The sequence below is a fragment of the Carassius auratus genome, unplaced genomic scaffold (genome assembly GCF_003368295.1).
Source record: "Carassius auratus strain Wakin unplaced genomic scaffold, ASM336829v1 scaf_tig00005797, whole genome shotgun sequence".
NCBI classification, from domain to species: Eukaryota; Metazoa; Chordata; class Actinopteri; order Cypriniformes; family Cyprinidae; genus Carassius; species Carassius auratus.
In genome coordinates this window covers 308,320-334,638 of record NW_020523696.1, presented here as the reverse complement: position 1 = coordinate 334,638, position 26,319 = coordinate 308,320, and the positions used below count along the sequence as shown (strand labels likewise).

Genomic DNA, 26,319 nt, shown 5'->3' with positions numbered 1-26,319 from the left:
ATTTTTAAAAGGTTTCTTATTTTCATTCATCCTGTGTGCAGGCAATTTCTGAAATTTACACAATATTCTAAACTTCTCACAGGGGTCACACTTAATTTGAGAACTAGCCCCAGAGGGAGCTAAAGCTAATTGATGAACACATAAAGCATAGACACGGAAGTTAAATGATGACTATTTTGATTTATTTTGCATTTAGAAGAATAATGGTTCCAGTGTAGATCCACCGGTGAAGGTCGAGCACAGTCTGGAGCAGGTGAAGTCTGTCCATGGGAAGACAGATTTTGCTGCTGACCAGAAATACTATGAAAGTGTGAATACAGAAAGTCAGTATTTCACATCGCCAAAAAGGTGAATACAGAATTGTCTGAATGTTCTTTTTCAAAGAATTTGTTAGTGTATATTTTTTTCTTTGTTTATTATCTTAACAATATTTTTGAATTGCAGAAGTCCAGCATCAAATCAACAAATAAGTTCCAGTGACAGACTCACCATTCACTTTCATGCAGTTGTTTCAAAAGACTTTAAGTTTAAACCAGAAAAACATCGTATCTTCATAAGGGCCGGTAGTCGCTTTGGTAGCTGGGACGACAATTTGGCTGAGCTGCATGTGTCAAGGTAAGTAAAGGACTACGTATTATTTATTCTTCACTGGAAACTCTTGTTGAAGAATAATTTGATTACAGGAATCTCGGAGAGAATGGATTTTTTGTGGAAGGGAAATGTGAATGCAAAAAGACTGATGCTGTATCCGTGTCCATCCCATACAAGTATGTTGTGTATAAACCTAAAAAGGATAAATTACGTTATGAATACATCTACAACCCGGCTTCAAAAGAAATCACCAACAGATGTCTGTTTGTCAAACCACATCTCCTAACTAATGAAGGTAGGTAAAGCTTAGAAGTTCATACTCATGTTTAATATTCCTTATTTGACAGACCAAATGAGTTCTTACCATATATTGCAGGAGAATGGCATCAGTATGATGATATCATCTATTCAGAACCATCAGAACCAAAAACTGTGATCAATCGAGTGATGGATTTTGTGCTTTCTGAGCAGAGGAAAAAAATAATCAAGGGAAGAGAAATTGCTGGTTCAGTCATGCTGGACTCTATCTTTTCCCTTCTGAGATGCTGGAGCAAAATGAACCTCAGCAACTTCTTTTGTCAACTGCAGCAGTTTTATGACGTCTATGGCACCCCTTTTATATTTGAAAGCACAGAAGTTAAACGGGTCTTACTTAATTATGGTGAAAATGATGTAAGTGTAAAATCACCAAAAATAAAATTCTGACTGTCATCATTTCCCTGATCCACATGTCATTCCAAGCTCGAGTGACTTCATGGAACACAAAAGCAAAAATTCCCTAGCTATATGGTAGAACAGTGCAAAAGGTTGTGGGTTCGCTTCTCAGGAAACACGTTAGGTAGAAAAAGAAATGTTAGCCTGAATAAGCACTGTAAGTCGCTTTGGATAAAAGCGTCTGCTAACTGCATAAATGTAAATATTAAAAATATATACACACATTCATGAGTTATGTTGAAGAAATTAATTAGTTGAGCTTGACAGTTTCACTTCTATTATTTCATTAATTTTATGCAATTATTTCCACTAAAGAAAGAAGGTCTTACGAGATTGGAATGACATGAATGTGAATATCTGCAAAAGATAAAAATTTAGTACACCTCTATGGTAAAAATATAAATTTCCACTTTTTGTTGAACAGTGCCTTTTTGATCACAAACTGAAAGACATTAACTGTAGTTTAAATGCTGATGTCAATATGAAAGTCAGCATATTGTCTCATTTTCATCCTGTCAGGTGAGAAAGCTTCTGAAGGGGTTCATGCTGAAGTGTGTGACTCCAGACCTACAAACAGGCATTGAAGAAAAAAATGCATTCATAATGGAGCCACTGAATGCTGCTCTCATTATGCTCTATGTGTGGAGACAGTTTAGTCTAGATTTAGATGGAGGGACTCTTTCTCGTCTCTGCACTGCCCTCTGCCTGCCAAAATTACCTGAGGAGGAGTTCCTGTCTTTCTGGAATGAAATGACAGAATCGTTCTCAGTAATAAACAAGTGAGTACTGCTGTATTATTGCTGTATAATTTACAGGTTATTCGTGAATTGTAAAGACCTCAAAACAGTGTGGCAAAGCAGGACAGATCTGAAGAAAATCTAAATTAGTTGCTCAGTGTGACAGTTCAGTGACTGGACCAAGGCTGTATGATCTGAGGGAGCATTTTCTTCTAATAGCTGTGAGCATACCATGTCATGCTCACATTAAGGCATGGTTTAAGTAATATCTTTAACACCCCTTATACAGTTATTTTGAACACAGACTATTGTGTGTTATATGTAAGAGAAGAAGACTTACACACTGCTTTAAATCACAAATTCATTTTGCATTAAGTCAATTATTTTACATTTTCTAACCCATTTAAATATTTGAGCTAATAATTGTCTGTTCACCAGGACTGTGGTGGGTACAGCGATTAATTTGCAACCTTGGCCATTCTTCAGCCAAACAACATATTTTCTCTGCAGCTGCAGAGAAAATTCTTCACTTTCACCATAGCTTTAAACACTTCAGTACAATCTCCCACTGCCATGATCATAATAATAGCAGATAATAATAATTATTACTAGGGATGCACAGAGAGTATGACTCCTAACCCTATGGTTGTGGGTTCGAGTCTCAGGCTGGCAATACCATGACTTAGGTGTCCTTGAACAAGGCACTGAACCCCCAACTGCTCCCCGAGCATGAATTCTGAGTATGGGTCACCATACTTGGCTGAATGTCACGTCACTTCACTTTTATAATGACGTGCTGATGCAAATATAATAGTTTGGATTTCTTAAGGAAAAAAAAGTCTTTCCCAACTAATGCTGTAAACTATATAGGCAACACTCTCATTTGGTGAATCACTATAATATTAGGGTTTAAAATCAACAACAGAGCCCAAACTATTATATTCACCATCTGTTTATTTTACGATATAATAAACACACGTTTTAAATGTTTGTATACAACTTAATTGCGCACAATGTAGTTAAAAAAAAAAAAAGTCTATTCAAAACATTTAAACATGCATATATAATTAACAGTTGATATAAACATGAGACATGATACATTTCTGCAAGTTGTACTGTATCTTTCAACATCTAATGTTCATTCATGTGTATTTCGGTCCACGCTGCCACTTGAACTGTCATTTTTGAGAGCAACAAAACTGCATTTATTGTTAGAATTTTTACATAAAATGGACAATATTTTAGAGCTGAGACTTTGTTCCTTATTAGAAGTAACAAAGCACAAAGATCTTTGCAGTTTTTGGATGAGAGGCACACTATAAATAATGTTTGGTGAAGGCAAAACACAGACCTGGCAACCCAGGCCAAAACTATGGTGCATTTTTTTTAATTATTCCATTGCATTAATATGTTGACTTCTAAGCTCTACATTATGGGATATTTCACCCAACAAATTTGAACGACATGAGTGTGAGTAATTAATGACAGAATTGTCATTTTTGGGTGAACTAATCCTTTAATGTCTGACACTGTATCACAGTCTTCAGCTGGTGTGCCCAGGATGGCCACCATATGACACTGTCTTTCTGTGAGCACATGGCTTGTGTTGTGTTTGTTTGGTGCCATGTGCTCTTTCCTGTCTATTTCCTGACCCCGCCCATCTTGTTACCTCATTATTGTTTGTTTTAGTTGCTCCACCTGTGTTTCTCCCTTTCTTCTGGACTCTGTGAGTCTTACACCTCTGTGACAATTTTTATGCCCTTTTGATTGACAGGATATAATCGACTGATCATTGACTGTTTTCAAATAATTGGTTCCTTACCAATAGATAATTGCCTATATATACCGATAACATTTATTGGCTAATAGATTTGTGCATTCCTAGTTTTTACTAATAATAACAATTAATAACTTTCTCTGGTAATTGACAGCAGTCAATAGAGCTTACATTAACCCACAACCTTGGTTTAACCTTCAAAGACAGAGACAGCCACCCGCGGCATAAAAAACAACTTGTTGTTCTTAAATTTTTTTATAACTTTTCAACTGCTAATCCTATCTGAATGCTTTAAAAGTGCTGTAAATTTCTGTAATCTTATTCATTCTTCGAGCAAACAAAAGGAAAATTGGGACTTTAAATTAGTTAAAGGGTTGGTTTTCCCAAAAATAAAATTAAAGACCCTCATGTCATTCCAAACCCGTGAGACCTCCGCTCATCTTCGGAGCACAGTTTAAGATATTTTAGATTTCTAGATTTAGATCCGAGAGCTCTCAGTCCCTCCATTGAAACTGTGTACGTCAGTCTGTTGTTCATTATCTGGCTCGGCTCTGTGTTCATCTTCAGTTCTCTCTTCACAGCAGTTCAGTCAGTGTACTGTTTGAGTAAATGAATTACTCCGGGATATTGGTTTGTTTGAACTCAGAGGGATTGTCAGCCACATTAAAAAAAGTTAACAGCTTAAGTCATTTGTGGATTAATGCGTATTAGAGATGCAAATCGTTTAAAACGATTCAGTTCGATTTGGTGAACTGGTTCAAGAAGATCTGGTTACATCTAATGATTCGTTCACAAACCGGATATCGAGCTGCTTTTGTTTTGAACTCTCTCACACTGACACAGAAGAGAAGACAATGCTGAATTAAGTCGTAGTTTTTGCTATTTTTGGACCAAAATGTATTTTCGATGCTTCAAAATATTTTAACTGACCCTCTGATGTCACATGGACTACTTTGATGATGTTTTTCTTCCCTTTCTGGACATGGACAGTAGACCGTACACACAGCTTCAATGGAGGGACTGAGAGCTCTCGGAATAAATCTAAAATATCTTAAACTGTGTTCAGAAGATAAACAGAGGTCTTACGGGTTTGGAACGACATGAGGGTGTCATTAATGACACAATTTTTTTTGGGGGGGGAACTAACCCTTTAAACTTCAAGTTCTCTTGTTTATAATGATGTATGGTACTTGATGCTGACTGCTAGAATAGGTCTGAAAAACAAAGAAAAGTGCAGGTGTGTCTTTAAGGGTTAATATGCAGAGAACAGACTTTAGTCCAGCATTTTCTGAGAAAAGGTCTTGATAATTTTGATTCTCTCTATAGCTGGATGCCCTCTTCTGGAACTCTGACATCTTCAGCTGACATGGTGGAAGTGCTGATCAACAGGGTGAAAGCAGATAAAATGTCTAACTGGATCATCGTTCTACCACTATTGCACTTACTCAAAGGCACTTCAAAACCATTTCAGCCAGTGTTAATTAAAATCAACTCACAATTTGAGCAAATCTGGGCTGGCCTGCAGGAACTCAACTCAAGTGTTCTTTCCCTCAGATACCAAGATCGAAGGTATTAAATTACCTAGGGATAGTTCTCCATATGTTTTTCTGGGGTTTTTATTTTTAATTTCCTGTTAGATATTGTTAAACATTTGGACCCATTTGGGTTTCAGTTAAAAAATAAAAAGAAAAATGGGGGTCCTATTTTTTCTGATTTTTGACTTGTCATTGTTAAATCCCTTTATTTTAGTGTGATGCTGAGTCTCATGAAGACACATGAACATTTGGTAGAGATAGACAGACTGCTGGCTAGGTCTTGGATGTATCTGATGACTGTAGATGAGTTGGTCAAGTGTGACCACTCCATCCATGCAGAGCTCCTGGACATCCTGCTGATTTTCACTATGAAATGCCCCAAAGAAATATCAAACATAAATTCAACAGTGAGTGTCAAGCTATCACACACACAAAAAAAAAAAAAAACAAAACATTTGTGTATAAATCAGAACAAACTGAATTTCCATGTAGTATAACTTTAGAGAAAAAAAGGGTAATTAAAAAAAGTCTATCTATCTATATTTAATTGTTGTGTTATTTTAGAGCATTTCGAAGATTCTGGAACACATTCAGACTGACTTGCTCCACCAAAGATACAGGTGAAGTTCTTCAACTGAAATCAAAATGAATAATTAATTAATTTGCCCCTGAAACTGTTTTTATATTGGAATCAATTAATATAATATTGCTTTTTAAATGAGTAGTAGTTTTGTAATGTATTGAAATGTTGCCAACATTGGGAATAAATAAGGCCTGAGCAGATTATAAAAATGGAGAAGTGAATGTGCCCAAAAATATATCCTGTGGTTGCTGCAGATTCTGTTTTTTGAGTTGACAGTTTTTGAGGTGTAAATGTCATGTGACTGATCAATCTATATAACTGTTGAAACATCTACTAAAATATAATGAACTTTTTTTTTATTTATTTTGCTTGCCAAATTTTTTTTGCTCACCTGCTTTTGAGTTGCTTTCAGTAGAAAGATAAAATGGTGTAAAATGGTGGCTATTAGCCAAACTGTGACCCCAAGTGAATCAGTACGCATTATGAAATGAAGAGCAATGCAAATGATTGATAGATGGATGAGTGGATGGATGGATAGAGAGTGTTTGTCAGATAACATGATGAACCAATGTACATTCCAGGATTTTTCTTATTTTTCCTGCCAACATAAGAGCCATTAAAAGGGTCCTATTATGCTCTTTTATAAGGTCTTGATTTTGTTTTGGGGGTGTACTAGAACATACTAGGTTGTTGCAAAACACATTATTTTCCCCATATTTTACATTATTACAACACCTCACTGCCCAGTCTGGCTTGAACGGCTTGAATATTTCCTGTATCAAATAAAGGCCCGCCTTCTGAAATATGAAATGCACTGTGATTGGTTAGCTGGGCCAGTGTGTGTTGTGATTAGAGCTTAGATCGGGCCCAACAAATCAAGCCCGACCCTACCCGAGCCCGAGCACGTTGTGTCCGAGCCTGGCCCGACATGTTTCACTGTAATTATGAGCCCGAGCCCGATTTAAACCCGACCATTTTTAATATATGGGCCGTTATAACCAGGGGCCGTGCCAGATTTTTTTTTTTTTTTTTTTTTTACCGCAGGTGCTGCTGTGCTACGGGGGAGCTGTATATATATATACGTATACGTATATATGCGTGCCGCATTTAATGCACGAGACAAAGCCAACACATATGGGGAGTGACATGTTTCCATACCTCCGATTTTCCTCCAAACTTGCTCAAAGTTAATTTTCCAGTTTTTTTTCTTTGCTTCTTCAAGCTCCATGTTGCACTTAATCTACTGAATAGTAGGCTACAGCGTGCACAGCAGGTGATGCGTCACGCATGCGAGACTGGGCCATTGTTGGGTGCTGTGATTGGTTAGCTGGGTCAATGTGTGTTGTGGTTGTGATTGTGTTGTGATTGGTTAGCTGGGCCATTGTTGGGTGCTGTGATTGGTTAGCTGGGCCAGTGTGTGTTGTAATTGGTTAGCTGGGCCATTGTTGGGTGCTGTGATTGGTTAGCTGAACCATTGTTGGGTGCTGTGATTGGTTAGCTGGGCCAGTGTGTGTTGTAATTGGTTAGCTGGGCCATTGTTGGGTGCTGTGATTGGTTAGCTGAACCATTGTTGGGTGCTGTGATTGGTTAGCTGGGCCATTGTTGGGTGCTGTGATTGGTTAGCTGGGCCAGTGTGTGTTGTAATTGGTTAGCTGGGCCATTGTTGGGTGCTGTGATTGGTTAGCTGAACCATTGTTGGGTGCTGTGATTGGTTAGCTGGGGCAGTGTGTGCTGTGACTGGTTAGCTGGGCCAGTGTGTGCAGTGATTGGTCAGCTGGGTCAGTGTGTGTTGTGATTGGTTAACTGGGCCATTGTTGGGTGCTGTGATTGGTTAGCTGGGCCAGTGTGTGTTGTTATTGGTTAGCTTGGCCATTGTGTGTTGTGATTGGTTAGCTGGGCCAGTGTGTGCAGTCAAGTCAAGTCACCTTTATTTATATAGCGCTTTAAAAAATAATACATTGCGTCAAAGCAACTGAACAACATTCATTAGGAAAAGGCAGTTCATCATTGAATTCAGTGATGTCATCTCTGTTCAGTTAAATAGTGTCTGTGCATTTATTTGCAATCAAGTCAATGATATCGCTGTAGATGAAGTGACCCCAACTAAGCAAGCCAGTTTACACTTTCAATTACATTGAGCTTTTCAAGCAGGAAGAAGCTGGTTGGCCAAATAGTCCCTTGAGGGCTAAGAGACTTGTTAATTTCACTAAATTTATGAAATATAAACTGTTATACTTAATCATGTATACACACACTCCATAAAGCCCCTATTTTACAAATAATAATGCAGTCAGGAGATGGTGTGATGCAGTGAGTGGTTTCCACATTTTTAAACATTTAAAATGCATGAAAATAAATATTTTCTATCACTGTTTATCACTCTTGAAATGACCTGTACACTAAATAATCTAACCCTCATACTTACATTAAAATACCAGTCTACTAAAGTTAGTATGTATATTAATGACAATATGGGACAAATATAATGTAATTTAGTGGCGGCAGGTGCAGCGCGCCATGTACAGTCAGACAAAATGATGTGCACAGTTATCGAAAGCATGAGTTAGCGTACAGTCGTGAGAAACATGTGTTCGGTAGTTAAAGACGCGACGCGTCTGTGGAGTGCACGTCATTGGAAACAATGTGCTCAGTAATTAAAGTGGCAGGGTGGTCTGTCTGTTATTCAGTTTGTGACATCCTTTACGGGAAATGCAGACTCATCAGAACACCGTCGCAAGGCTGCTCACAGCGCTTGGTCACATGTCGCACCAGAACCGTTCTCGGAACCGAAACTTAGAAATTGCTCATGGTTCCGGTTCTTTTCAAAGAACAAAAGTCATAATACAGCTCAACTCTGTTCAGTGTTGATTCAGTTCAGTTTAATAACTATAAAGTAGGGGTGTAACGATTCACTCGTTTTCTCGATGCATCGATTACAAACCCTGTCGATTCATATGCATCGATCTTGAAACATGATTTTTTTTATCGTGAATCGCCGATCTCGGACAGTAATCGATTCAAAATGCTAAGAATCGAATGAATCGCGATATCTATAGCGATTCAATGCTTTCAAAATGTATACACATTAAATTACTACACGCAAGAATTAATGGAGACCTTGAAGAGTGTTTGTGAATCATGCCTCTTATCTGTCCTTCACGCGCTCCACTGTTTACCGCCTGATCAGACTGTCACAGGATTGCGCTCGCGCTCCGTTCGTGTCTGACGCAGTTGACGTGTGATCTATAGGACTCGTGGCCAGTAATGCTAACGTGATGTAGTTTTACTTTTCTGTAGTTTGTCAATGGCTCTCTGCATCTTACCGACGGAGTTACTGGAGCCGTCGACAGCTGTATTTATTGCATGGATGGAGCAGGAATGTAAGTGTCTAAATCATACGCACAGTTCCATTGAATGATTAATGTGTTTAAACAATGTGGATGAACCGAATATACGAAGGAAACTTTTAAAATTAACCACAGCATTAACAACGACCTTGTAATAAGAGCGCGAGATTTATCTGATAATCAGATGCATGAAATTAGCGTTTGTTTCATTAGCAAACAGACATCCGGCGCGTTTTCTCTCAGAATCATTCGCTGATGGAGAGGAAAAGTTAAATAGAGATGAAGACGTTTTCACACTGAAAGAGAAGCGATCTCGCTCTCATAGACGTGCCAGGCTATATCTGCAGCTAAACTGAATAAAAGCAGAATGAACTGATGAAACAAAAAAAAAAAACACAAACAATTTATGAATGATGCAGTGCTAAATGACATAAACTATAAAGTATATTTTCTACCTTATTCTGTGCAGAAAATTTTAATAATTGCTAATTAAATGTAGCCTGGTTATATTAAACAATCATAAAATTGCCATTAGGAAAAAAATATCGATTACAAATGACTGATTATTGTCCAGCAGTGTATTTGATTTATTACAGCTAATTAAAAGTAATTAAAAAAGAAGATAATTCCTTGTAAAAATAATAATAATAATTATAATAATAATAATAATAATAATAATAATAATAATAATAATAATAATAATAATAATTATTATTATTATTATATAGGCTACATACATAAAATGATTGTATTTGACATTTCTGTCACTTCTGAAATTATGGCTACGCCCCTGGTGTGACAAAATGTTGTCTTTTTTAAAAACTTGGCTTACATACATTTTTATGTATGCCATGTTGCATCATTAAACTAGCATTTAACAATGGACAAAATTTTATTTTATTTTTTTTCTAACCTATGGTTCTCTAACCATAAATGCTACTGTAATTTGCCCCCTGACTAAGCATTTAAAGAATTTAGTAGAAGCATTTAAATAATCCCTTGAATGCACTTAAAGAATACAGAGTTGAATCGTTATAATCGAATCAAATCGAATTTAATTGTGAATCGAATCGAATTGAATCGTTCTAAATTTGCAAAAATCGTTCTTGAATCGAATCGAAAACCTATGAATCGTGAATCGAATCGAATCGCTGCCTTCCCAAAGATTCACAGCCCTACTGTAAAGTCCATCAATTGTGCATACACACTTTATATGTATTTTTTAACATAGGCTACATCTATGTCCCAAAATTCATTGTACAGTGCTATAACCAATGCCAGTACACTTCACTGCACAATGAACAAGCAAAAGACATGATAGTAGTGTTTTAAATTTGTCATGTGTATGGCCAATAATTTGATGTTTGTGTGTAGAGTAATCAAGGATTTAAATGGCACACCAGAACCTTAGGTAGCAATTTAACACCTGTATTCAACAGGGTTACCTGCCTCCAACTACCAAATTCCTCTGGATTCTTGTCACATTTTAGTATAAGTGAGATAGAAGAGTTTCGGGAACAGAATCATTTCTATGTATGTAGAATTAATAACTTGCAGTAACAAACTGACAGTTGTTCTGCATAACACTAGCAAAACTGCTATCAATATTTGGAATGAGATTGGGGAACAGCAACACCGTTCACTATTAATTAGTTGCTAATATCAGGCATATTACTAGCATATTGGCTGTTTATTAGTACTTAAGCATATAAAGTACATATAATTGCCTTATTCTGCATGTGCATTCTTTAGATCCCTTAATGCCAAACATTACTAGGCAGTGATTAGGAGTTTATTAAGGGAAACTCTTAGTGTGAATATGTGTTCCATAATCTAAAGGATTTGTGATTGAGGTATGGGATCATACACCTGTGTAATTAACAGGAGGCAACTAGTCTTTTAAGTTCCTGTGCTAAAAGCAGACCAGCTTTAACTCCATTTTCAAGATATGTAGCTTCAGTTTATTGAAAAAAGACTTCAACATAAAATAAAGACATTTATGTGAATTAAAGTAAAAAAAAAAAAAAAAAAAAGGCATATTGAATTGCATTAATTGAAAAAATAAACATTTATTTCATTACCAGTGTTTGCATTTTAATGCATTGTATTTTCAGGGATTGCATTTTTATGGGCTAAAATTCAACATTGGTGTATAATTAAGATGTGAATATTTCAATGCAAAACATTTCACACACATTGAAATAAAATAAAAATTAAATAATCCATATTAACCTTCCAGAGTTCACTTCTGAAATATTCAATCTGTTTAAAAAATACAACTGATAATAGTCAACAGGCAATTTTTGATCCATTTTATTTCTCTTTATAAATTCACTTCCACATATTCAGTGCTTCAAATGTTTCTAAACACATTATAAATGTTAGAAATGCATTGCGGAAATATGTTACAAAGACTGTGAACTATGTAGTACTTAATTGTGGAGTTAAACAGTTAAACAAGTTTTCATAATTTTCGTGTTCAGGATTTTTTGGGGGCGGGGCCAAAATCATGACTTGATGACAAAACGGAGCATGGCCCCTCCCCTAACACTATAAGACATGTGTTCGACTTGAAGCATCACTGTGCAGATTGATCGGTGTGTGACATCAAAGTACAGAGCTATGGAGAGAAGACGGCTCTTTATGCTTTCGAATCGTTCTCGTGTCATACACTGATTGTTCTGCACAGCCTTGCTTCAAGTCGAACACACCTAATAACTACAGCGCAGTGGTTTGACCGCTCAATCGCGAGTTACTACCATTAGTTACTACAGCCTAGAGGTTGCTAGCTAGCAATGCCTTCACATAAATGCATAATAACTGGTTACAATAATTTACAAAACAGCTCGGCCTCCTCATTTAAATAAGCTGCAGAGGAAGACAGTTGAGAGAGACGGCAGCTTTTCCATGAGTGGGCATTTGAGAACAAAGAATACTGCTTATTTTGTCAAGATTTTGATAGCTTATTTTAATCACTTGGAGTTTTTTTTTTTCACTCAAATTTGGCTGGGTGTTTAATAACACCTTTTTCTGTGGTGTGATAAACTCAGAACACACATTTAATATTGACTTTACGTGGACTTTAAGGGTGTCTTGAGGCAAAAATGCCACCAAATTCGACAAATATGTCCCTGCACAATTAAACTAAAACTATTACGCATCATTCGCATCATATTTCTTTTCACGCATTTTACAGTGTACATTTATATACTGAACACATTATATACTTGATTCTGTGAAGTCTGAAATGCGAACATGGGTTATTGAATTTTTAATAATGAAAATGTGTGTGAAATGTTTTGATTTGAAATATTCACAGCTTAAATATACTACCATGTTGAATTTCAGCACCTAAAAATGCTGCAAGTCCTGATAATACAATACACTGAAACGCAAGCACTGTTAATGCAATGCTTTTTTTCAGTTAGTGTTATTCAATGTTTTTTAGTTTTAAACACATTTGTCATTATTTTACTTCCATATACTGAACATTAATTGCAGTGAAAATTAATATTTTGTTTTCTTTTGTTATTATAAACAGTGTATGAGATAGTATACCTTCAAATTGCTACTTTGAAGGTTCCCATAACAAAAAGGTAAGGATTGATATTGACTTATTAACATTGATAAGCCCCTCAAATGTTAATGCTCATATACTGTACTCACAAAATTGACAAAATGTTTATTGTTTCTTGTGTCGCTCAAATCCATATTGAGAATGGGCCATTATCAGAGAAAGTGACAGACATGGGGACTTGTGACTTGGTGACTTGGACTCGAGTCGCTATTTTTATGACTTGTGACTTGACAAAAAATAAAATACTTGAGACTTGACTCGGACTTGGAAGTTAAAGACTCGGGACTTGACTTGAGACACGATGACTTGAATGACTTGAGTATTAATCACATCATGTTTTCAGTTTGAATATAAAATATATAAATTATTTTTAAAAATAAAGTTGATTACTCATCGCTTTTGTCTTCAATAATTCACGCCTAAAAATGCATGGAAAATGCTAGGCGCGCCGCTTCTCCTTCTTTCCAAAGCGCTCGGGCAGTTGCGCCCCTGAGGCGTCTGTCTTTGCTAAGCAACCATGACCTGCTCTCTCCATGACGTGCTCTCTCCATGACCTGCTCTCTCCATGAAAACGCGGAAATTTCAGCAAAGGATAAATGGATTTGCAGCTCTAAAAATCGCTTGCAGTAGCTCTGCTACTAAATTTATTTCAAAATGGCAATCCATATACAGCTATGATCAGCTGTTCCTTCATATTGGCTGAGCTTTCAACGTTGTTACAGGAAAGGATGAAGCTGATTGGTTAGTTCTTGTCACATGACCTGCGGTGCGCTTGCGGCTCTCTGAAAAGTTGAGATTTTTTAACTCGATGCGGCGCGGATGCACATCGCGACCGTGTTGCTTCCATTATGAGTGCGCATACCGCGCGCCTACATTGGAAATAACGAACTTGCATGTGCAAAAGATGCGATATGTGAACGGCCCTTAACGATCCGCTAGCAGGCCATCAAAAAAACACATTCCAGGGGTGGCGCAAGGGCTGGGCTAAGGGGGCTTAAAGGGTTAATTCACCCAGATAGCAAAATTATGTAATTAATAACTTACCTTCATGTTGCTTCAAACCAGTAAGACCTCAGTTTATCTTCATAACACAGTTTAATATATTTTAGATTTAGTCGGAGAGCTCTCAGTCCCTCCATTGAAACTGTGTGTATGGTATACTGTCCATGTCCAGGAAGGTAAGAAAAACATCATCAAAGTAGTCCATGTGACATCAGAGGGTCAGTTAGAATATTTTGAAGCATCGAAAATACATTTTGGTCCAAAAATAACAAAAACTATGACTTTATTCAGAATTGTCTTCTCTTCTGTGTCTGTTGTGAGAGAGTTCAAAACAAAGCAGTTTGTGATATCCGGTTCGCAAACGAATCATTCGATGTAACCGGATCTTTTTGAACCAGTTCACCAAATTGAACTGAATCATTTTAAACAGTTCGCATCTCCAATACGCATTAATCCACAAATGACTGTTTGAGTACATTAATTACTCCTGGATATTGGTTTGTTTGAACTCAGAGGGAGTGTCAGCCACATTAAAAAAGTTAACAGCTTAAGTCATTTGTGGATTAATGTGTATTGGAGATGCAAACCGTTTAAAACGATTCAGTTCGATTTGGTGAACTGGTTCAAAAAGATCCTGTTACATCGATTGATTCGTTTGCGAACCGGATACCTGTAACGTTTGATCAGGCTCCAGTCCACCAGAGGGAGCCTTCACCTGAATATTGAACTCTGCCATTTCCTGTTCCTGCCACATAATTTCCTGTCTTGTCATTTCCTGTCACCCTGTATATAAGTCAATTGTTTGCACTGCCATTTTGCGAAGTATTGCCAGTTCACTGCCTTACTAAGCGTTCTTTCATTGTTCCATTGTTGATACTTGTTATGATCTTTGCTTTTGCTCTTTTGACTCACGTTTTTGGATTACTGTTTTGGATTTGTCTGCCAGTGGATTGTTTTGCTATGGAGCCAAAAGAGTCTCAATGAAGATAAATGCACACACTACAGTCACATATGCACACATAGGATTCATAGATGCACACACATGATTCATAAATACACACACAGGATACACAAATGCGCACAAAATTCACAAATGCACACACAAAATTTAAAAAAGCACAGAAGATTCACAAATGCTTACAAAATTCAGAAATGCACACAAAATTCAGAAATGCACACACAATTCAGAAATGCAAACAACATTTACAAATGCACTCAAGATTCACAAATGCACAGGACAAGATTCAGAAATGTATTTCTGATGCACACACACATATATCTTGATTTACAAACTGCTTGCGGTCTGTGAACTTCACTGCATTTGTGTGTGAATTTTGAGACTCCTCTGACTTGACTTGACACACAAATGCCTTTTTTTAAACAGGGAATGATCTGCAACCAATCAGTTATCTCCCTTGTTTGAGCCAATCACAAGAATGCACCCCATGAGGGGGATTGTTCACTTATAAGCCAATCAGCGAACGACTCACTTTCCTCAGCGAACGACTCACTTTCCTCAATCAGCGAACGACTCACATTCCTCAGAGAACGATTCACTTTCCTCACGCAGCGAACGACTCGCTTTCCTTAGCGAACGACTCACTTACCTCACGCAGCCGGCGACTCACTTTGCGCAGCCGGACACCCACTTTGCGCAGCAGGAGACTCACTTTCCGCAGCCGGAGAGTCACTTTCCTCTCGCAGCGAACGACTCACTTTCCTCACGAGTCATGCAGGGAACGACTCACTTTCCTCACGAGTCACGCAGCGAGCGACTCACTTTCCTCAGCGAACGATTCACTTTCCTCACCCAGCGAAGTAGAGCGAGCGATTCCCTTTCCTCACACAGCGGCGATTCACTTTGCGCAGCCGGAGAGTCACTTTCCTCTCTCAGCGGACCACTGACTCTCTCTTCATGTAGGGATCGAATATTGTAAATAAAGTGACTTCTATATTGCATCCACAAGAATATTTAGATATATTTAAAATATTCAAAAAGGTGTAAATTTTTTTTTTTTTACTTTCATTAAAATATTTCAATAAAATGAAATAATTGCCTATTGCAAATTTATGATTAACTTTTTTTCTGCAGTCACAGTCTGGGCTATATGTACTGAGACATTTTTAAATGTATATTTTGTAAAAAAAATATAAAAAAAAACCTGAATTGTAATCTAAACATGTGTATTTCCATACAATTTCATAAATAGGTAGGCTATAATATGTGCACCACAGGCATATAGCGCTGTGTGAACGCATGTGATTGGTTTATAAGTAAACAACCACGTGTGTTCTTGTGATTGGCTAAAAGAAGGGAGACATCTGATTGGTTGCTGATCATTCCATGCATTTGTGTGTCAAGTCAAGTCAGGGGAGTCTCAAAATTCACACACAAATGCAGTGAGGTTCACAGACCGCAAGCAGTTTGTAAATCAAGATATATGTGTGTGTGCATCAGAAATACATTTGTGAATCTTGTTCTGTGCATTTGTGAATCTTGAGTGCATTTGTAAATGTTGTTTGCATTTCTGAATTGTGTGTGCATTTCTGAATTTTGTGTGCATTTCTGAATTTTGTATGCATTTGTGAATCTTTTGTGCTTTTTAAATTTTGTGTGTGCATTTTTGAATTTTGTGCACATTTGTGTATCCTGTGTGTGTATTTATGAATCATGTGTGTGCATGTATGAATCCTGTGTGTGCATATGTGAATGTAGTGTGTGCATTTATCTTTATTGAGACTCTTTTGGCTCCATATTTTGCCTGTGTTTTGACCCAAGCCTGTGACCTGACCACGAGTTGTGAATATTGTTTGGATTTTATGCTCAGATCCTATAATAAAGACCCGCTTATGGAATCCACTCAGCCTGAATCCTCCTTACAATACCACAAACTGCTTTGTTTTGAACTCACAACAGACACGGAAGAGAAGACAATGCTGAATAAAGTCATAGTTTTTGTTATTTTTGGACCAAAATGTATTTTCGATGCTTCAGAATATTCTAACGGACCCTCTGATGTCACATGGACTACTTTGATGATGTTTTTCTTACCTTCCTGGACATGGACAGTAGACCGTACACACAGTTTCAATGGAGGGACTGAGAGCTCTCCGACTAAATCTAAAATATCTTAAACTGTGTTCAGAAGATAAACAGAGGTCTTACTGGTTTGTAACAACATGAAGGTAAGTTATTATTACATAATTTTGCTATCTGGGTGAACTAACCCTTTAAGCCACGAATATTTTGTTACCTTGTCTTTCTCATAGAGCAAAACAATTAATCAGAAAAACAAATGTGAATAAGATTACAGCTGCCGCGATTACCTAATCATGAGAAGTGCATATTACAGTTGCAATGTAAATGAGTCGCTGTGCTGAAGATGTGTTTTGTTTTGCGCGAGCTCACCCCATGGTGGGATCATCATGAGGCCACATCGTGCTCGGCTTGCAGACAAGACTCTCTCGAATCTTATATTTTGCAAGTGCAATACCTTGTAATAAAGTCAATGACTTATATACTCTGAGAGAGAGAGTGTATGTGTGTGTTTGTGTGTGTGTGTGTGTGAGAGAGAGAATGAGAGAGTGAGAGAGGAGAAATGTAATAAAGTTTAATGTTGTATGTAAACTGTGTTTGAGAGAGAGAGAGAGGTGTTCAGAGAGGAGTCTGTTGTGGATGTTGTGTCTGACAAATGTGTGACTTGGTCCCATCTCTGGATAATGATAGCTGAATATTCAGGAAAATTAACTAATGGTAAAAGAATATTGTATCAACAATAGCAAAAATAACTCTAATTGTCTAACAATTATGTACATAAGAAAGGGGAAGAAAATGCCTTTTGGTTCAACACATCCAGTCAGAGTCCGGCTAAGCCATACTGTTTGTTCTAGAGATTTGGTATTTCATCTGTCATACGTAGGGTCCACAACCATTAAAATCTCCACCTAAGATAATATGATGGGTTTTCAAATTCAGAATGGAGGACAAAAAGGGATGTGAAAACACTACTGATTATTTTATCTTCTGTAGGGCTGCTTTACAGCTGAAGATGAATTCATTTAATAATTGATGAATTTTACAACAACGGTGCTATTTTCTTGTTTATTAATGTGCTTTGAAACTGCTATGAAACTTTGAAAGATGCTTTGAAACTGTATGGTATAAAGCGCTTTTTAAATAACTGTGACTTTATTTGAAAGATGTTGTGCTCGGTGCAATGAAGGGTCAGGATCAATTTGTTTATGCGTTATAAAGCTATGCTTCTAGCATGTTGCATGTTTTAATTGAGTGAGTGGTGTCCAGTTGTCATCTTGTAGCTGAACATTTTTTATTGCAATTTTATTCCAGTAGTGGGTAAAATGACAAAGCATGGTTGATGTAACCTCCAGTCAGTGTTAAAAATTAACAAAGGCTTGGGGCAAAGATCAAATTAAAATATAACTTCATGTTGGTTATATATTATGAAAAGGCCACTTCCAGACATTTCACTGGTATGTACCTGCAAAGCTTTTTATCTCAGGAGAGTGCCAAATTATGTGATATTCCATGATATTGAAATTATATCAGGGCTCTTAATTCAAAAGAAAGAAAATCCAGTAGACCTATCAATATGCTCTGGTTAACTGGCTTTCATTATTTTTGTAGCTGTCCGGATGAGGATTATGGCATTCAGTGCATTCAAGCAGCTTGCAAACTTCTAGAGAAGATCTGCACAAGAGTCAGTCATGCAATTACAAATATTCCTGTTGCTTGCATGAACCTTGTGGCCTCTGTATCAAAATTTGTGCAGGTATTACATTCTGAAATCATATTATCTTTGTTTTAAATAACTTATTAAAGCCTTTAGATTTTCAGTAGACAATGACTCAAAATGCCTTACATTTGTTCAATCCTAAGACAACACAACACATGGACACTTCTTCTGAGAAGACTCATGAGTTACTCAATGATGCCAAGAAAACAGTCAGAACATGGATTGGACGAACTTTCAAAAGAAGACTTTTAAACAAAGGTCCTGGAATGGTTGCCGACTTCACTGGAGAGATTGAGGTAAGCAGAACAAGTACATTCATGGCCAGCAGCCATGTCACCCTGTAGCCCAAGACTGGTTGCTCACTGAAGCTAAGCAGGGTTGAGCTGGTCAGTACCTGGATGGGAGACCTCCTGAGAATACTAGGTAGCTGCTGGAAGAGGTGCTAGTGAGACTGCGGCCTGTGTGGGTCCTAACACCCAGTGGTCATGGCTCTGTGTGGTCAGTAAAAATCCCAGGCCAAAATCTACATTTTGGCCATCCTGGCCAAATTCACCCATTGGCCTCTGACCATCATGGCCTCCCAACTATCTACTGATTGGCCTCATCACTCTGTCTCCTCTCCACCAGTAAGCTGGTGTGTGGTGGGTGTTCTGGAGCAACATCCAGGTGGATGCTGCACACTGGTGGTGGTTGAGGAGATTACCCCCCCCCCCCCTTTCATGTAAAGCAATTTGTTTACCCAGAAAAGCGTTCATAAAATTATTATTGTTTTGTTATTAGTATTATAAATTGACCAAGTTCATTGATATTTATGTAGTTTATTATAAGAATTTTGTTTGTTCTGCTTTACAGATGTGGAATGACATTATAACCATAGATTTCACGAGTGAGAACTTAACTAAAGAATGGAGAGCTACTTTTACACGGGACTTTGAGGGAAAATATCAACAGGTACTCCTCACAAAATGATGTATGGTTAAAATTATGATTACATTTCATGAAGTTTAGTTCCATTGAAAATGTATCTACTTTCTTCTATTCTGTGTTTGGAATACTGCCATCGAAGACTGATTGTTATTTGATTGAAATGCTGAAACTGAATTGTTAAATTCCCATGCCTATTATCTAGTTTAGTCTAGTTCGGCTCAAAGTATTTTTGGTGGTTTAAAGAAGTTCAGAAGTGGCATCAGACCACAGGATTTTGACTGGAAACATCCTTCCTGGTCCTTTCAAATCCACTAAAATGCTTGAGACATCTTATGCAAGTGAGATTTGCTTCTTGATGAAATGCAGTAAATGTGACTCTAGTAAAACATTTTGCAATGACCTTGACAACTGATAACCCTCACTAATGTCTGTTTTCTTTGTTTCTTTTTCTTTTTTGTAAATATACATAAATATGTTTTACTCTTATTAGGAAGATGATCTCGATCAAATACTGGTTTATTGCTCAAAGATTGAGAAATTAAATGTCTCCAAGCCTTTATTGCTGGGAAGTGTGAAGAAGTGTGCACTCCAGGCTGTTACCGCAGTATGCCAGGTAAAGGTCTTTCACTTTGTTCTCACTTTAGCATCATACACACATATTGTACATTAGAACATTTAATATATTGAGATCAGGGTCCAATACTTAATCCAGTTTAAGGATTATTTCTCCAATTTGTACCAACAGAATTTAGTTCCCCTTTCAGTCGGTCACTTTCAACGTCCACAACCAACGAATTGGGAATCTCGCTAGAGAGACCAATCTACTCCGAGTGTAAACTAAACGGGCATTGGCATGTGATATTTGCACCTGACTGCCATGCCTCACAGCGTGATTATAAATAGGCACAACAAGCTTTGGTGTTCATGAATGAGTGAATATACTGTGCAAGGAATCCTCTGGGTGTGTGGGTGTTATGGCACTGCAGCGGGTGGTCTGTATACATCCAGTGCCTCTGCCTATATCCAGTTCTCTTTCAAAAAGGGGGAGGACTGGGTGGTCTCAGAGGGACAGTGAAGACTTCCCCTCCAAGGAACCAACCTCCCAGGGGCCCTCACTCCACTTGGGCTCCACAGCCAGTGGAGATGTCCGGGAAACATGCTGGACCTTCTCAAAGTGTACCAGTCATATCCTTTGGGGCTCCCCCCAACGACCGGATGTTGATTGCTTGAGCTCTCTGGGGATGATGAAATGGGACGGTGGCAATGCCTAAATCGGACCCTGAGATGATGGCTTACCTGGACCCCAAAGAAGATCGGGCTTTAGTAGAGACCTCCACCGTGTACTGAGCCTTCAAGACTGGTTGATTGCTTTCTCGATGGGGCTCACGCTGGTTCTCTGCACCCCACTTTGTGTCTTTCTTTGAAGTGCGTGAAGAGCTTCAAAGGGTCATGAAGGCACCTTTGAAGGGGGTTGTGGAAGGCACCATTTACTGGCCAAAATGGATCTGGCCTCCCTCACCACTCTCTATGGCGGGGTGGCCAGGGGTACAAAGGGATCCCCTGGTGAAGCAGTCGGCTGCAATGCAATTGTGTCCAAACACCACCTCCACCTGGTGCGTTGCAAACCGTGTCTCCCTTTCCGGGCCTGTAAGCATTCATCTAGTCTGACTGGCAGTGCTTATGCGGCCTGTGTAGAGGCGACCTCAGCTTTACACACTATGGCATTGTTGCAGGTTTATCAGGCCAAGACACTGAAGGACCAGCGTGAGGGTGGCCACGGTCCTGAGGTTCGGAAAGAAGTGTGGATAACTACTGACCTCATGCTATGAGCGATGAAGGTCACTGCACATTCACTAGGTCATGTGATGTCCACCCTTGTGGTCCAGGAGCACCATGTCTGGTTGTGTCTGGCTGACATAAGGGATGCCAAAAAAAATCAGTTTTTAAATTCCCCCATGTCCCAGACTGGCCTCTTCGATGATACAGTCAAGAGCTTTGCCCAGCAGTTATCAGATGCACAGAAGCAGACGGAGGCAATCAAACAAATTTTGCCCTGGCTGATAGTGGTCTGCTGCATCTGCCCCCGCACCTGTGCTGCATATATATATATATATATATATACAGTGGGGATCGAAAGTTTGGGCACCCCTTGCAGAATCTGTGAAAATATGAGTAATTTTCAAAAAATAAGAGAGATCATACTAAATGCATGTTATATTTTATTTAGTACTGTCCTGAGTAAGATATTGTACATAAAAGATGTTAACATTTAGTCCACAAGACAAAAAAAAAATGCTGAAATTATTAAAATAACCCCCTCAAAAGTTTGGGAACCCTTGGTTCTTAATACTGTGTTCTGTTACCTGATGATCCTCGACTGTCTTTCTGTTTTGTGATGGTTGTGCATGAGTCCCTTGTTTGTTCTGAACAGTTAAACTGAGCAGCGTTCTTCAGAAGGAAACAAGATGCATTAAGAGCGGGGGGGTGAAAACTTTTGGAATTTGAAGATCAAGGTAAATTGTACTTAATTTGTGTACCGGGAAACATACAAGTATCGTTGCTTACGAAGGGCAGAACTAAATGGAAACAATTATATTTCAACAAAATAAGACAAATTTGGCCATCTTCATCGTGTTCAAAAGTTTTCACCCCCCAGCTCTTAATCCATCTTGTTTCCTTCTGGAGCATCAGTGAATGATTGAATCTTTTTTAATAGTTGTGTTTGAGTCCCTCAGTTGTCCTCAGTGTAATAAGATGTATCTCAAAATCATACAGTCACTGCTGGAAAGGGTTCAAATATGCAAAGATGCTGGAAAACTGAAGAATCTGCAGGAGCTTAAAGATTTTTCTGAAGAATGCTGCTCAGTTTAACTGCTCAGAACAAACAAGGGACTCATGCAAAACCATCACAAAACAGAAAGACAGCCGAGGATTATCAGGTGACTGAACACAGTATTAAGAACCAAGGGTTCCCAAACTTTTGAGGGGGTTATTTTAATAATTTCAGCAATTCTTTTTTGTCTTGTGGACTAAATGTTAACATCTTTTATGTACAATATCTTACTCAGGACAGTACTAAATAAAATATAACATGCATTTAGTATGATCTCTCTTATTTTTTGAAAATCACTCATATTTTCACAGATTCTGCAAGGGGTGCCCAAACTTTCGATCCCCACTGTATCAGAATCAGAATCAGAATCAGAAAGAGCTTTATTGCCAAGTATGCTTACGCATACAAGGAATTTGTTTTAGTGACATAAGCTTCCAGTACACAGAGACAACAACACACAGACAAAAAAAAAAAAAAAGAGATTTACAAATTGGCAAATAAATAAGTGTATAAACAATTGTGCTATAAATGATAATGGAATAGGATTGAATGAGATGCAGGAATGTTCTAAGATGGAGGGTTAACAAATAAATATAAGGATATTGCACGTTTATGAGCATAAGTAGGGAACATTTAACTGTTCATGAGGTAGATTGCCTGGGGGAAGAAACTGTTCTTGTGCCTTACTGTTCTGGTGTTTGCGGCTCTGAGACGCCGGCCAGATGACAAAAGTTCAAAGATGGGGTGACTTGGATGTGAGGGATCCAGAGTGATTTTCTGAGCCCTTTTCCTCACTCTGGATGTATACAGTTCTTGAAGGGTGGGCAGGGGAGCACCAATAATCCTTTCAGCAGTCCGAACAGTTCTCTGTAGTCTTCTGATGTCTGATTTTGTTGCTGAACCAAACCAGACAGTTATTGAAGTACAGAGGACAGACTCAATGACGGCCGAGTAGAACTGTTTCAGCAGCTCCTGTGGCAGGTTAAACTTCCTCAGCTGGCGAAGGAAATACAACCTTTGCTGGGCCTTTTTAACAATGGAGTCAATGTGATTGTCCCACTTCAGGTCCTGGGAGATGGTGGTTCCCAGGAATCTGAATGACTCCACTGCAGCCACAGGGCTGTTCATGATGGTGAGTGGGGAAAGTGCAGGTGGGTTTCTCCTAAAGTCCACGATCATCTCCACTGTTTTGAGCGTGTTCAGCTCCAGGTTGTTAAGACTGCACCAAACAGCCAGCTGCTCAACCTCTTGTCTGTAAGCAGACTCATCACTGTCATGAATGAGGCCGATGACTGTAGTGTCAACTGCAAACTTTAGGAGCTTGACAGAGGGGTCTTTAGAGGTGCAGTCGTTGGTGTACAGGGAGAAAAGCAGAGGGGAGAGAACACATCCCTGAGGGGCACCAGTGTTGGTGGAGCAGCTGTTTGATGTGAATTTCCCCAGTCTCACTAACTTCAATTCAATTCAATTCAAGTTTATTTGTATAGCGCTTTTTACAAAACAAATCGTTACAAAGCAACTTTACAGAAAATTATGTTTCTACAATATTTAGTAGTAGCTAGTAGTTTGTGTACATTTGACAGGATTTTAGAAAAACTAAAAAATAATAATAATAATACAAGACGTAGTCAGCTAGACGATGAACTATCAATATTATTAATTAAGTTATTATATGATTAAGTCACACATTTAGGAATAACTGTTAGTTCTGTTTGTTCATTCAGGGTTAGCATCATCTGAGGTCCTCTGAGGGTCAGCATCATCTCTTCTCAGGTGTTCTGGATTCAGACTGGAGCTTGTGTAAATCCTAGTTACCACGGGATGTGAATCCCGTGGCAAAACATAGAAACAAAATACAGACATCATTAGCATAGCTGCTGATCCAACAAAGTAAAATTAGTTTAACCCAAGCTAATGAATAAAAATGCACCTTTGATCAGATGCAACTACACTCACAATTAAAAGATACATTATTCGAATGCTTGGCGAAAGAGATGTGTTTTTAATCTAGATTTAAACAAAGAGAGTGTGTCTGAACCCCGAACATTATCAGGAAGGCTATTCCAGAGTTTGGGAGCCAAATGTGAGAAGGCTCTACCTCCTTTAGTGGACTTTGCTATCCTAGGAACTACCAAAAGTCCAGCGTTTTGTGACCTTAGGGTGCGTGATGGGTTGTAACGTGGTAGAAGGCTAGTTAGGTACGCTGGAGCTAAACCATTTAGGGCCTTATAGGTAAGTAATGATAATTTGTAAGTGATGCGGAACTTAATAGGTAGCCAGTGCAGAGACTGTAAAATTGGGGTAATATGATCATATTTTCTTGACCTGGTAAGGACTCTAGCTGCTGCATTTTGGACGACCTGTAGCTTGTTTATTGAAGAAGCAGGACAACCACCTAGAAGTGCATTACAATAGTCCAGTCTAGAGGTCATGAATGCATGAACTAGCTTTTCTGCATCAGAAACAGATAACATGTTTCGTAGCTTGGCAATGTTTCTAAGATGGAAGAATGCAGTTTTTGTAACATTGGAAATATGATTTTCAAAAGACAAATTGCTGTCTAATATAACACCCAGATTTCTGACTGTAGAGGAAGTAACAGTACATCCGTCTAGTTGCAGATTGTAATCTACAAGATTCTGTGTAGTGTTTTTTGGTCCAATAATTAATATCTCCGTCTTATCCGAATTTAATTGGAGAAAATTATTTGTCATCCAATCTTTTACATTTTTAACACACTCTGTTAGCTTAGATAATTGGGAAGTTTCATCTGGTCTCGTTGATATATATAGCTAAGTATCATCAGCATAACAGTGGAAGCTAATTCCGTATTTTCTAATAATATTACCAAGGGGCAACATGTATATTGAAAATAGAAGGGGACCTAGGACGGATCCTTGTGGCACTCCATATTTTACTGATGATAAATGAGATGACTCCCCATTTAAGTAAACAAAATGGTAGCGATCGGACAGGTAGGATCTAAACCATCTTAGAGCCTGCCCTTGAATACCTGTATAGTTTTGTAATCGATCTATGAGTATGTCATGATCTATGGTGTCGAACGCAGCACTAAGATCAAGTAAGACTAGAAATGAGATGCAGCCTTGGTCTGACGCAAGGAGCAGGTCATTTGTAATTTTAACAAGTGCAGTTTCTGTGCTATGGTGGGGCCTAAAACCTGACTGAAATTCTTCATACAGATCATTTATATGCAGGAAGGTGCTCAATTGAGCAGACACAACTTTTTCTAAAATTTTAGACATAAATGGAAGATTTGAAATAGGCCTATAATTTGCCAGTACACTAGGATCTAGTTTTGGTTTCTTAATAAGAGGCTTGATAACTGCCAGCTTGAATGGTTTTGGGACGTGTCCTAAAGATAACGACGAGTTTATGATATTGAGAAGCGTTTCTTCTGCTACAGGTAACAGCTCTTTCAGTAATTTAGTGGGTACAGGATCTAATAAACATGTTGTTGGTGTAGATACAGTGATAAGTTTATTTAGCTCTTCCTGTCCTATGGTTGTAAAGCACTGCAGTTTATCTTTGGGTGCGATGGATGAAACTGAAGTGTTAGATGCTGTAGAATCTACATTCGCTATTGTATTTCTAATGTTATCTATTTTATCAGTGAAGAAATTCATAAAGTCATTACTATTTAACGTTGGTGGAATATTTGAATCAGGTGGCGTCTGGTAATTTGTTAACTTAGCCACTGTGCTAAATAAAAACCTTGGATTGTTTTGGTTATTTTCAATGAGTTTGTGTATATGCTCTGCCCTAGCAGGTTTTAACTAACTGTTGCCTATCTGTCAGAAAGCTGGTGATCCACTGACAGATAGAGCTAGGAACAGAGAGCTGGGTCAGTTTGGTCTGAAGGGCTGTTGGGATGATGGTGTTGAATGCCGAACTGAAGTCCACAAATAGGATCCTCACATA

General features: G+C 38.2%; 1 protein-coding gene across 1 annotated transcript in view; it reads left to right on the top strand.

Annotated features, from left to right (window-relative positions):
* LOC113071043 (E3 ubiquitin-protein ligase rnf213-alpha-like) overlaps positions 1-26,319 on the top strand; it is a 123,221-nt gene that overhangs the window by 9,466 nt on the left and 87,436 nt on the right. The window contains exons 5-16 of the mRNA XM_026244408.1: positions 197-348; positions 445-615; positions 684-886; positions 968-1,263; positions 1,825-2,084; positions 5,146-5,388; positions 5,569-5,761; positions 5,919-5,974; positions 18,509-18,653; positions 18,761-18,913; positions 19,470-19,568; positions 20,035-20,157. Of these exons, the coding sequence (XP_026100193.1) occupies positions 197-348; positions 445-615; positions 684-886; positions 968-1,263; positions 1,825-2,084; positions 5,146-5,388; positions 5,569-5,761; positions 5,919-5,974; positions 18,509-18,653; positions 18,761-18,913; positions 19,470-19,568; positions 20,035-20,157 (2,094 nt within the window). The remainder of the gene's footprint in view (positions 1-196; positions 349-444; positions 616-683; positions 887-967; positions 1,264-1,824; positions 2,085-5,145; positions 5,389-5,568; positions 5,762-5,918; positions 5,975-18,508; positions 18,654-18,760; positions 18,914-19,469; positions 19,569-20,034; positions 20,158-26,319) is intronic.